Consider the following 14,505-nt stretch of genomic DNA (forward strand, 5'->3'; position numbering starts at 1 on the left):
TGTTTTTTCCCCCCCCACAACATTAATTAACAGTAACCCACAAGACTCATCGCTGCCATCAGATGCCTCTTTAGTTAAAATTCCCCATTAGTAAACACACATGTTCACACACATACACACTCAAACAGATTTGTTAAATAGCTTTAGAGCATCAGTGCCTCAGTAAATATATGTTTACATCACTATAAGGGTTGGCAGGAAGTTAGTACATACATGAGAGTATACAACATGTTGCAGGAACAATCGCCCCCTTTATGTTAATAATTGTCATCATCCTGCTGCACTGTAAAATGCAAAGTAAATTAGATGTATCTCAGATTCCTCTTAGTCAGGAAATACAAATTCAGACCTAAATGAAAATACTGAATTCTATAAAAAATATGCATGACTCACATCATTAAGTACAACAAGTGATGTTCATGTTGTTTTATCCAGTTTATTCTTTCTCAGGTAAAGAAAAAACATTGGAAAGGGAAAGCAAAAAGTAAAGCAAAGGGAACAAAATATAGAATTTTCCACGTTCACCTTCCCATTTCATAACCACGTCACAACTGAAAATGTAGCTCTACAGTTACGTCTGAAACGAAAAAGAGGTTAAATAAGATTATCTTTAAAATGCACAATATTCATTCATTATGCATTTTCTATTCTTTCCTTCCATAGTCCATCAGGAAATTGTTTGGAAGGTAAATATTTGCTGATTTTAACTTTCAGCACTCTGTTTGAGCCCTATTCCCTCATCTGGAGCATAACAGGAAGGAGGGAGGAAGGGGAAAAACAGAAAAATGGAGCAATCAATACAGGGAAAGATGAGAATACCAAAGTAAAAGCAAAGATGTGGGGGTGCCATGTGATCTCATCATGCTAGCTTCAATACATATAGTACTGTTACTGTAAATGGGTGAAAAAAACTAAAGACATTAAATTTCACTTTAATGCTGGCACCAAATATTACTTTCACTGTGATGTTTGACTGAAGAAAAGTCCCTAAGCCTTAATTTTAAAGAGATGTTCACAGTCATCCCTATTCCACGGAGGAATATGCCATCACAGCTTCAGTCCAGACTCAGTGAACAACAGAAACAACATGAGTCAGTCTGTGTGTATTAAGTAAAGTCATGTAGAACAATGCAAACATTCCAGGTCCAACCAAAAAATCATAGCACACTTTGTCTGGTAAATGTTGTCATCCTGAAGTTTGTAGATAAACACACACACATACACACAAGTCACACACTTACTTGGTAAAAGGGACTATGTATGTGAAGAGGAAATATGTTAATGTTGAAGCCTTGTAGAGAGTAACACGATGAATATAGACAAAAAGAGGAAGACAGAAAGTTTGCAACAAATTAAGTCTTCATTAGTCACAACCTAGTACTGGAGACGGCTGTGTGTAAGTCAAAGACAATTAGCTCACCGTTTCTGCCATAACATGTGAATCTGAGTCCAGCACACTCAACGAGTTCTAAACACGGACTTACAGTATCACCAGTTTAACTGTCCATAGTGGCAGAAACACCTCCACAACAATCTTTAAAACAAAGGAGTATGTGGTGTCCTGTGGAGCAGTGGGATAGATGTGGGAAGGAGGAGGAGGAGGGAAGCTTTAGCTTCAGTGTCCTGAGGTGGATGATTAACAGGTGGCTCTAAAGGTTGAGAATTATAGGTGGTGGACGGCCAGGGGGTAAGACACTGACTTAAATGGAGGCTGTCTAGCTTTGCTTTACAAAGTCTATGCTTGGCGCAGTGTACAAAGCATCTCTGGTCTAATTTTGAGGTAAACAGCACAGTCTATAAACAGCGCCAATGTGTACATGAAGGTTAACCATTCCATTCCCCTCTTTCTTATCCATTCTTTTCTTTATTTTCTGAGGTAAAGAGTGAAGTCTGACTTCCAAGATGAACATTTGTATAAAGCATCACATTTCTTCTCTTTATTAATCAGTCTTTGTCCATTCATACTTCTGTAGTCAAGAGCTTCAAAAAAAGTAGAGAAATCATACTTCCTTTGCTCTTTATTGTTCTGTAATTCCTGTGTATGTTTTTTTTCCAGAAGGCATCCTAGCAGCAGGGATATCATCAAGCCAACAGAAGCAGAAAACAACTAGGTGCCAGCAAGCACTATTTAAAAAGAAGAGTGGAGGTTTGTATCCCAAAAACCTGCGAAAGTCTTGAAAAACAAAATGTGAAGAAATAGAAACATATCCCTGTTAAAGCTAAGACACCTTCTGAATGCAGAGATAATTCTGAGGCAACAGCCGCTCAAGAGCACTCTTCCCCGATGCGCTGGCATGAGCGGCCCACTTTGCGGTCAAGCTTAACCATCTTGAGGACAGCCTCCTGTCGCCCACGCCCCAGGTGGTCAAACAGACACTCGTGCTGCTCTGGAAGCCGATGGAGCATACAGAAGACATAACCTGGAAGGTGGGTGGGGGTTTTATGGGTATATGAGAGAGAGGGGTTAATTTTCTGTGGTTAGTGAATTTATACACAACTATTCCTTAGTGACCAAGGTAGATTTTTGAATGTGTAATCACCAGTACCTATTGCATCAATTGTTTGAAATGAGCCCTAAAATCTAAATTCTAAACACCGCTTGCAGCTATGAGTTTGTAAAAAGCCTGTGTACATAGAAGACATTCTACTAGATTGCTTCTTCTTTTGACTCCATTCAACAGACAACTCTCATCTGTCTCATCGACTGTCTGTCTTTACTGTAGCACAACCAACAAAAGGGGCCTGCCACTGTAGGAGGCTCGTTAAGCTCAGAGAAGCTCGTTAGCTCACATCGTCTTAAATTCATTCATTAATACACATAATAACACTGCTGGCGTTCAATAAGTGGTGATTAAAAGCCCAGTTTGACAGCTGGTTGCTATTAAAAGCCGTACAATTACAGCACACATGAATGAAGAGGAAGGGAGAAAGTTGTGTAACACTGGACGTATCATTCCCCCCATTAAAAACCACAAATCACACATTTTCTACAAAGCTTGCTGCTGACGTTTTGTAACTTAATGGTGAATCAAGTTGTTTTGAAAAATTAATGAGATGGGAAGAAATTCAGTAATATGAGAATGTTTGGGCTAATATAATAAAATCCATGTGTGCACAGTTAGTGTCTAGATTTCAAATATTTTACTGCATAAATCCAAGCTGTTTGAAATATTTATTCAAAGGCAAAAAGGAAAATAAAGCAGAAGTGTGAAGAAGAACTACAAAACTGACAGACTCTGTACAGAACTCTCTTAAACACATTAGTTTTATGAACACACCCCAGTGCCTGCAATACAGGTCTTGGTCCAGCGACCCAAATTGACTGTTTCCACACCTACTTCTGTCCTCATAAAGACGTGTACACTAGCCTCAGCAAGGCAAGGCTAATTATTCACAGTAAATGGTTTTACCATCCTTGCTGCTGCACTTCTAAACTACTTGCAAGAACAAAGAGAGTGTGATTACAATGTGCTCGATGATAAAATATGTACACAAGCCACAGCTTTGGATCAAAGTAGCCAGGAAGCCAACAAAAAGTTTAGTTTTGTAGTCCCAGCTAAGTCTTATTCACAGGTTTATCCATTTAAACCTGCAGTTATAGAGGTGCTTCTTCTCACCTATAAAATCTATGACCAACTGAGAAAGTAAATTAATGTTTTTTCATAAGGTACAACCATCAGTTTTAAATGTTCTGGCTTGTTTTCCCCCTTTTTATCCCATACGTCAAAACCATTGACAGTAAAATCTATGGACAAAGCTTTCATGACGTTGCCCGTTTGTTTCTGAAGAGCTGTTTTGAGGCTCAGTGGGAGGCTCCAGGATGCTATTATATTTTGGCAGCGTCACAGTCCACCAAAACTCCAAATACGGATAAAGAGGGGGAGCATGAGCGGAGTTGATGCAGGAAGCTCGCACTGTGAGAGGGCAACCGCCTGTCACTCAAAGCAGCAACACCCATAATCTTGCAAAATTTTAAGTCAGAATATAATTAAAACAAGCGAGTTATAAAAAAAATTCACCCCTGTACAATTGACACTAGAAGGAAACCAGAATGGTTTTTTGTACCAGGCCGTAAACATGTTTATTTCTGCTGTGAAGTTGGCCTTTTTAACATGGGAGTCTATGGGAAATGACTGGGCTTTAAGCCGCTTGGTCAAAACTAAGCAAGCCATTAATAGAGAGCAACAACCAGTGCAATCTTTTTCCTATTCTGGTAGAAGAAGAGCATGTCACAAGAATGCAGTGAGAAGGATAATGTTACACCAACTCTAACTGATGAATCGGGTATATTGCTGCTAAAAAATGAATAAGTATAACTTTAAATTGACACTAACCCATTTTGAATAACAAAGCAGATGTTGGTGGAAATTTAACCATTAAAAAAAGACATTTGCAAGACATTTTTTGACTAGTGTTAAAAGGTAAATTACATTAAAATGGTTTTTGATCTCCTTTCACTTCAAAAGATATTATTATTATTATATATTTTAATTCCACTGCCTTTATACCAACATTTAGTAAGATGAATATGGGAGGCGCTGTGTAACAGCAGAAATATAGCGAGTGTGACAACATTGGATCAGCTTCACTGCTGGAGCTATCTTTTCTCCCTCATTTAGAATCTGAAAAGCATTTATGCTTTCAACTCATTATCAGACCTTCTTGGCTTACACTGTGGAACATTCTGCAGAACCATTAGCAAACTAATCTGCAATTACTGCAATAGTCAGAAATCACTGTAATTGCCATCATTTCCCCCTTTCAGTGTGTAAAAAGCATGTTTTCATACTAAGCACTGGACTATTAAGGATGGATGGCCCATGCATAAAGCAGAGCCTGCTGAAAGAAAAGCAGCGAGTCAATTTCCAATTTAAAAATTAGTGCGTTGGTTTAAGCAGATTGGTCTTTAAGCAGTGAAGAACTGTGACTTTTTAAGTACTTTAATTTGTATGCAAACAAGTTGATTAGCAAGCCAAGTATTGGTTTAAACTGCATTAGTGTTTCTGGTAATTGGCTTATGTTTTATGGGCAATGTGCAGCATTGAGATTTTCTGTATTGGTCCCCCAAGGCTAGCCAAAGCACTCTGGTCATTGATGTATCCTTCCAACACACAAACACACACCCAGGTAAGAGAAGTACTTCTGTGCACTGCACGTCTGCAAAACCACGACCAAGGTAACTGAAATGTATTTATGATGATAATTAATCACTGCAAAAGATTTTTTTCTTACCTCACATATAAGCTTAATAATATCTACTCTTCCATAATGTATGTGATTTTTTTTTTTTTTTTATATGTAGAGAGGTGCATCAACATACCACAGCGACAGGAACCCAGCTCTTGCTGTACCAGCTCCAGTTTGGTTTGGCAGCGATGGCAACGTTTGCGGCTTCGCTGTTTGGAGCCACTGCGAGATGAGGATGACGATGATGATGCACATAAAGATGATGATGAGGATGATGAAGACTTCTCTCCTTCTGGGACCTCACCCACTCTTGCCCTCTTCTCTGGAGAAACATCACTTTCTGACTCTGAGGCTGGAGACACACACACACACACACACAAGACACACAAGGAGCGAACTTTAATAGCTGTACTTAATGTAATAAATCTGCATTGTTTTTACAAAAGAAAAAATATATAGTAGAAGAAGAAGAGTCTATACAGCTTCAACTGGTTTAACTCAAATTACACATCTTAATTCCATCTGACTATACTTTGCCAATTCAATCATAGTTAATGTAACTGTGACTTAAAATGAATCTTTTATGAATACAACAGCATGTGAAGGTTGAACTACCTTATAAAATGGTTTTAAATAATTAATCCAATATATTTGAAGCTAACACTCTTTCCCCTTTATTACTCCTCTGGTCATATTATAATCCAAAAAGCATGAATCTTTCATGTGACCAGGACAGCAGCTTTGACTGGAATTCCAAGAGAAAGACGTTTTCTCTAATTTGGTCCAGTCAGCAGCTGGGAGACAGCAGACCATAGGTTACTGGTACAAAATCTCTTCTTTGTGTTAAATGGAAAAAAGAGATTGATGGTTCTCCTGCATTAGCCTGCATGTAGTCCAGTATCTAAGACATAGGAGCATGTAGCTTCTGCTGGTTGGCTGGAATTTAAACTCTTTTCTTCTCTTTTCTCATCAATCCTGCAGACTTTTTCCCTGGCCCGGCCAAAATGCAGATCAGCGCTCAATAAATCTCTGAGAACTAGGCCAAGCTGAGCAGTCAGATCCCGCTTGCCTGCCCCATTGATTCCTATACGTGTGAGAGTATGTGTGTCTGTACATGTGCGACTGCATGTAACTAACCTTTTGTTATCCTAGTATATCTCTGCTGCCAATTTCAACTACATTTTACTGCAGGTCAATATGTTTTTTTTCTTCAGCAACAAAAAGGCAGCTGAAGCTACTATAAAATTACTATAAAGCGACAAGTTAAAGTAGCTATAATCTTTAGTGGAGGTTGCACAAAAGACTCATCCAGTCCAATCCAGGCTTCAAACTAAAATACAGACATCTGCGGAGAGAATGTCAAAAGCTACTGTAACCAACATCAGCAGGTTTAAATCATGCTGAGTGTACATGAGTGTTATGGCATGAAACTCACATGATCCCAGTGCATTAGACAAGGGATCAACATGTTCACACACCGTTTCTGCAGTTGTACGTAAGTCATGTGCGAGTGTGCATGTGTCTGATTGTGTCAGGTTGTGCTACCTAAGGTTCAACAAATAATAAAAGGAATTCTACAATAGAAGAGTTTTTTAAGATTTTGTTCAGATTAGTTTAATCAATGCCACTGATAATGCTGCACCCAACACCAGAACACATTTCAGTTCTGCCAGTCCCTGTAACCCCTTTCCTCTTTAATTTAATAATTTTTAGATCTACAGCCAGACACCTTCCTGCTGTGATGTGGTGGTGCAAGGAACTGAGCCATTTTAAATATCAATTTCATCTGGAGCTTATCATTCCATGTAAATATATATATATATATATATATATATATATATATATATATATATATATATATATATAGAATTGTGGTCTTCCTTCACTTTTACATTTGCACGCTCTAGCAGACATGCTCTATTGCATCCCAAATATCCTTCCCTCTGCCATTTCCCCTGTAGGAACAATTAACCTAGGCATCTTAGATCAATCAAATGCCCCTGATTCTAGTGGGTCCTAATTGTGCTACCTAATTGGACTTGACACACACAATGCAAAACACAATAATGGACATTGTGCCGGTAGAACTGAGACATACCTGACTCAAATGAACGTTTTGTTGGAGTGGAGAGTGAACCCAAGACTGGATCGGTGCTGGATAACCCTGAAAGAAACAGTGAGCAGAGACATGTCTATACTGGAAGAAAAGCAGGGATATAAAGGAGTTTCAGGACTAGCAATTTCTTGAAAGCATAAAAAAAAATACAGAATACAACCACACTGCATTTAAAATAACCGTGAAATACATACATAATCATGCACATTAACCCATTCCCACACACTATAAAAACAGATATCAAAGCCATTCCACTAAAACTTCAGCTGATTAGGAGACTGGGTCATGACTTAGGTTACACTAAAAAGCCCAGAGTATTTAATTGGAACAGCCTAAGGACAGAAGCTGTTGGAGAATCAGTTGGTCGTTGCCCGGATACTCTGGTGCCATTTTCAACATGGTAGGAGGATAAAGAGAGAGACTGGGCTGTGTGGAATCCTTGATTATAACTGAGCTTTTTCCCTTCACAGCTACTATGATAGTTATCTGTGAAGTATGCAGACTGAGGCTAGCCAAGAAGCGGCTCAGCTGCAGCACAGTTTGAAAAAAGATTACAGCTGTACCAACTAAACTATGCTATACAAACACACTCTTAATCATACTGTGTAATACTAGACATGCAGTTAAATCAAATGGCCACAGTTCAATTTTATTTGGGCAATCTGACCGTCATGTATCACAGGCAATTTTCTAAATGTGCTTTTCAGAGAAATCGTATAGATTGCATCATCAAGTAAATAAGTAGAATGATTTGCTAAACCTTCCTGCTCCTCAGGAAGCGAAGTGAGGCAACTGGAGTTTCTTGAAATCATTTTGCTGCTCCTCCAAACAGCTTCTCTAGTTCTGATGATTAATAATTAAGAAAACTCTCACTAAACATACCACATATCTTGGAGGTGTGGTATGTCTAGTGAGAGTTGTCTTGTCTTATCTGATAGTGAATTATTAATCACTATCAGATTTGAAATTTCAATTGTTTCTCAATGAAATCATGTGAACGTCTCCCATGAAAACAGAGCAGAAGGTTAATATGAGATATTTTTTTTTTACTGAGTGCATCTGTTTGGAAGCAACTTCATTGTTCTTTTCCTGAACTGGCCTCCACAAATAACCTTGTCACTGTACAGTGATGACGGATGCCCAAGCGATTGTAGGTGTCCTCTTAAAACCTTCACTTCTGAATAGATACCCTTTCCTATCATTCTATCTGTGCCATGAGTACAAATATAGCCAGGGCAGGGACACTGCAGCTGCTGCTCTGCTGTTCCAACTAGCAAAAACTAGTAACAGACTAACAGTGTTCAACAGAAAGATGTTTTCAACCAAAGGCTATAACAGTCCAGACCACAAAAATGAATGGTTGATTGTAAATGGGCAGCTTAGTTTAAAGTTGGAGACAAAATAAGCCCTCTGCATAAAGTAAGAGAAACCAACAGCACAGTGTATTTTCAATATTCTGTATATATTACTTAGTCAGAAGGTTCCAATGGCCACAAGTTCAAACTCAGTGAACAACTGTTTTCTTACCGTCCTGAACAGCTACAGATGTCTTTCCTGTGTCTCCGGGCAGAGGGTCTTCTGTTGTGTTAGGCATCGACATCAGGGACTGACTAATGCTGCTTGTTTCACTACAGAAGATGTCTGTTTGACTGCTGCTTGAGCTGGAAGAGGCCTTTGGAGCACATTCATCATTTGGCTGTTTCTTCTGAGTGTCTATAAAAAATATGACATGGTGAAAAATCGTTTAAATGTTGGCAAACATTTTTAGGTGACATTTTCTGTGCTGCACAAGGCAAATATCTCATCTTGACCCATTACACCAAATGGTCCTCACACTAAATGACTTCCAGAGAGAAGAAAGGGGAAAAAACACCAAGAATGAAAGTCTAATTTCTTTTTGTTTGTTTTCAATCAACCATCTTAAGCCATTTTTGGCCAGTCAGATCTGACAAGAGATTAAGGGAGATTTGTGTGTGAGTGGTGGAGATTGCGATCAAGGGACAGAAAATGTTTCCAAGTTGTTTAGCCACAAAAACAGGAAAAAGAAGAATTAAACATAATGACCATCTCATTATGAATACCAGTAAGATGTAGTCATGGTATGTTTATAGGTGTTATGAAGAGAAAGAAAAATGCAGCAGCAACTTACCTGCAAAACATTTTGAGCAGAGATTCATGGTTTTGCTTGACCTGATGAAAAGAAAGGCAAAGAAAAGGTGGGTTATGGGAGTAACTTGTCCTAAGAGATAAAAAAAAATCTAGAATAAGAAGCAGCAAAATTCAAGCGCTTTTTGCTGGTGGCTATCCACACAGTCAGCGTAACAACATGTTTCCATGACCCTAAGTCACAGGCTGAGACTTTACTTTTCATTTGGGATCCTGGCAAGGAAAAATTCAAAATAAGGGGCATGATCCATGCAGCAGTTTTAAATTATTCAGAGAATCCAAAGCCGCCACACAACAGTCTGAGGCTGCCAAAGCCTATGTAGAAGGCCAAGGTGGGAGACCAAACCAATTAAGGATTGATCTATCAATCTTCTACTGAGGAATTTAACAAATCATTAATTAAAAATACAATATACAATATATACAATAGTCAATACAATATATTTAGAGTATGTAATAATACATAAAATCCCTGTTCTTTCAGTTCTGGTTATAGGTGGTGGAAATGTTACCTCCTGAATGTTATCTTAACACAGGTAGCATTCAGCCATAGTATAGTCACCTGCAGTAATCAACACAGTATTACACAATCTGTATGGTCATAGGTAATGATCAGCTTCTAACACTGCGATTGAACCACTGACTGTAAGTCAGTTAACAGTGGGGTGAAAATTATTGGTACGATAGCTCATTAAAGTTTAATTCTGATAACATACAATGCTCCCAGGATGGTGTGTGTGTGTAATGGGCACAAATAACCGATCAACAACTGGTTTGATAAAGTTGACCAAACCATGTGGATTTAATTATAACCTCATTAACTTGCTTTGTTTACCACAAAACCATAGTCTAGTTAAGCGTATATTCATGTATATCAATTAAATTGTTCAGTTTTTAGTGTTTCTGAATTGCTGATCAAAGATAAAGACCACTGATATAAAATAACTGCTGTTAGGAAGTTGATCGCTGAAGCCTTGCTGATTTCAGTAGGACTGCTCTTTCACATCATAGCTTTGGCTTTCCTCTGAGAAGCCTCCTCTCATTTCCTTTCCAGCCCTCGTCCTTACTGTCTGTGCATTGAGCGTGACGGTCGCTGCTATCAGTCACATTCTATTTATTTTTGGCGCTTCATTGCACACCTTTGTCCTCATTTCTAAATGTAGGGTCAGCTGCAGTCAACCTGAGGGCTGTCTGTCAGTCTGGTGGTGTGACATCTTGGGCATAAAAGAAAAAGAAGGAAGCAAAAAAAAAAAAATAAGGGTGGAGGTAAAAAGTCATCATGAGACACAAGTAGGGAGGAAGCCAGTGCTGTGTAAACAACAGTCACATCCTGTTATCAACCTTGCAAATCAGATGTAATCAAACCCCAGGTTCATTAAGGAAACAAAAATGGATGAGGATGGGTAAGAAAAATCTACACAGGAAAGAAAGGACTGCATGGTTGTTAAGCTGAGGGAAGCCTGAACAAAGTGCACACAATCTGTCTTTTTCATAGTTGGCCCACTGCTGTTACTAATGAGAATATCTGATTGGAACAGGCAGGAAGATGGGCCATGTCGCCTTGGTGATTCAGTTTAAAGTGGTACAAAGGAGTGAGAATAACACATGTTTTGAAAAACTCCAGTTAAATCTCTCTCTCCTACAAAACAGTATCATATTTAGAGTAAAAATTCATTTTTTGGGTTTTTTTTTGCTGAATGAAGTGTAGTATGTCACTTCTGCTGCACTGTGTCTGCAGCACAAATATAAATAAATAGAAACAAATATTCATTAACTTATATTGATCTAAAATATTTTGGTTATAAAGCAAATAATAAGTTATGAATACAACAGCAATTAATACATTAATTAATTAAACAATTGTTTAACTGATCAGGCAATTCTCTTTAATTGTTCCCAGGATAATATATATTTAAAGCTATTTAAAATGATCAATGCTGGTGCTGTATTGGCTTTACACACACACTTACACACAAATATTTTCGACCAGACACTTTAAAAAGCACACAACTTAACTTAAGGGCAGCTTTATATGACCTTTGTAACAGATTTTTAAATTGCTGACATAGGCTGAAAACAGCTGTATGTATACAAACGGTATTTGTAAACATACAGTAATCCTTCTCTCCATTTATGATAGTATCTCAATACACTACTGCCAGCATGGTACTTCCCTGTGGTACTTGAAGAGAGAATTTAGTAATCAGAAAGTATGCTGAATGTCACATTACTTTAGAAAATATAAAAAGAGCACTTAGACATTGTATATTTAGCTTTTATTCCAATGTGTTGGGATCTGACTGACTAAGAGCCAGGTCCCTCTCAAGCTGATCTTGCCACCTTTAAATAGAGTTAGAGTTTCACATATAATCTAAAAAATGTAATAGAATGCAATATAATAGGCTCATTTCTGTTTAAAGCATAAATCTAAAACGCTCTGCAGGCTAAAAGACATTGATCTAACAGGATAAAAAAAAACCTGAACAAACATACAGCATGATTCCTTTCCTTCTCCTTCTTGTGTCTGCCTCACATGTAAAATACTGAGACAAGCCTGTTGCTCTCTAGAGAACAGTATAAAAGTGCAAGAATTTCTCTGACATCTCCAGCTAAATGTCACATTTAATTATGGCTCACAGTGCACCAGTGACAGCCGTATGTGGTATTTCTAATTGTCACTCAAACAAACAATTTTAAAAATTTGAGGCAGAAAAAGTCATGTTGAAATCGAATACTAAGAATGCTATCATGCTACGTCTGCACAGCAAGGTTCAAGTGGTTTTTTCCCTTCTCCCAAGTCCACAGACACAGCATAATAGTCATTCTGGGTCATCAGATGACCAATGTACTTTTCTAAAAAAGCCTGTAACAAGGAGATGCGTGTGTCAGGCCATTTTAGCACATTTGGAGAGGAAGTGTATGTTCAGCTACAGCTTCATGTGATCTGAAGGGCCTGTCATCACTGGCTGCATCCTAAAATACCCAAGTAAGCTAAAGCCTTGTGTTACTATGGAGGAAAGACATTCCATCCATCCACTCTCTAGACTAACTTGTACTGAATTCTGTACAGGACTAAAGTTAAGATTATATAGGAAGGAGGAAATCCAGCTTTTAGGGAAGTCTTCAACCTCACAAGATAAGCTATATATATTCACATTTCTCAAAAAGACAAATGTAAACAACAAACAATATGTAAGGTTAGTAAACTATAGTTCACACATTACTTTAAACACATGCCATGGAATGCCTTTAATTGCTCACTATATGCTGGGTGTCCAGCTACACATGACACATGTAATGTAGTTATCAGGCCTCATGTGGTCAGGAAATAAATAACAGCCATGTGTGCATACACTGCTGCCAATCTGTGGACCTGTGACACATGTAGATTACCCACGGCTGAACAACCAGTGCCTAGCTCCTACCCAGACACTTTATGGTTTCAGTGTGGTATTATTAACCCACAGTAACATATATGAACCATATATCTACCGTAGCAGCATTGTCACACTACCTAGGGGCTTATCCCATGGCTTGCCCTGCTTTCTTCTTCTTCTACAGGATCGAGTTACCGAGACCAGCTGGTGTTAGCCAGCTAATGCTACAAAACAATGGGGAGGGGGTAATAACAAGAGAAGCAGCTCATCCCTGTGTGAGCTGCTAATGCTAGTGGCTATCGACTCTGCTAGCTGTTGCAAGAGAAAGAAATGATTTGAAAGCGAGACACTTGACGAGTTATTCAGCTTACCCCCAAAACCCACAGGGGCAGCGCGGGGGTATAACGTTAACGTTAGTCGGAGGCTTGCTGCCCTCGCTCCCCGTGTCCCCCATGTCGGTCTGTCTTGTCAGGCTCTTCGCGTAGCAGGTGAATCCGTGGATGGAGTGAGGGCCTCGTCTTTGCCTTTAGATCCGCTTGTCTTAGACAAGTATAAAGAAAATATTCGGGTCAGATTGCTCCTTAGAGGTTCAGACTAAGATGAACAACTTGCCGACACGAGCGGCCACTGACTCCGTTAAATTAAAACAGTAAAAGTCGACGCCGGAACCGTCAAAGCCAACAAAACGGAGAAAGCTACCGGGGATCCTGGGCCGATCAGCTGTAGAGAGGAGCAAACCACTCGCTGAGAGGGGGGACGACTGAGAAAACTGCAAGTACAAAAGTTAGACTGGTGAGTGTGGTGAAGAGAAAGTGACTAGAAATAAACTCGAAATAATACTCTGTAAAAGCGAAAATGCTATGCACTCCGAAATCGACTTTACAGGTTTGATTTTTAAAAGTACTTAACATGGTATGATCCATACAAAACCATCTTCCTACAAGTGGGTGGCCATCAGCTCTGAGTGTGTGTACAGGATTTTCAGGGGGGGGGTTCAGGCTTTGCTTGAAAAACAATCTTTTTTTCACAGTAGACCTACTTTCTTCACTTTCTTAAACTTTGAAACGTACAATGTTTAAATGTAACATTATAGCTGAAGATTGTTTTTTACCTTTATTATCCTTTCCACCGCACCCACTCTAATAATATTGACATTTATTTTAATGTTATAATGTTATATTACACCTCAACCTTTCTCAGTGTTGTGGTCCTAGATTAACTGTTGTGTTATTTTGATTTATTTGGGCTGTACCAAGAAAACAGACCAGATGTCAATGGTGCTGTAAGTCACAGGTCAATGAACACAATTTGTAATTTGTATTTTAATTTGTAATTATTAATTACCTGCACCAGTGTTTAACTCACTGTGTTTTAATGTTGACCCAGCTATCATATAGCTCTATACTGGCAGCCGGCTTCCTTCTTTGACACATTTTAGCTATTAAACAGACATTTTACTGCTGCTAGACTTTATGACACAAAATAGCCCTGTGGATGTAAGCCATGTCAGTAAAAGAGGTAACAGGTTCAAGTTGGTTGTGATATATTTTTTTTTAGCAAAACATCCCAAAAGCCGACTACATGCTGTTAAGAAAGCAATTTGTTAACACCAAAGATGATTACAGGCTCAGCCATTTGTTGCTTGGAAAGGGGCTTGTT

At 38.7% G+C, this 14,505-nt stretch overlaps 1 protein-coding gene across 1 annotated transcript; it reads right to left on the minus strand.

The window, feature by feature from the left end:
• Positions 1-416: 416 nt before the first annotated feature.
• Positions 417-13,587, minus strand: LOC114433151 (AN1-type zinc finger protein 3-like). The gene is made up of 6 exons (XM_028401523.1): positions 13,218-13,587; positions 9,453-9,493; positions 8,831-9,016; positions 7,286-7,351; positions 5,321-5,539; positions 417-2,420 (listed from the first exon to the last, which is right to left on the minus strand). The coding sequence occupies exons 1-6, from the start codon at positions 13,298-13,300 to the stop codon at positions 2,266-2,268; spliced, it is 750 nt and encodes a 249-aa protein (XP_028257324.1). The 5' UTR covers positions 13,301-13,587; the 3' UTR covers positions 417-2,265.
• Positions 13,588-14,505: the final 918 nt, after the last annotated feature.

The sequence above is a fragment of the Parambassis ranga genome, chromosome 3 (assembly GCF_900634625.1).
Source record: "Parambassis ranga chromosome 3, fParRan2.1, whole genome shotgun sequence".
Lineage (NCBI taxonomy): Eukaryota > Metazoa > Chordata > Actinopteri > Ambassidae > Parambassis > Parambassis ranga.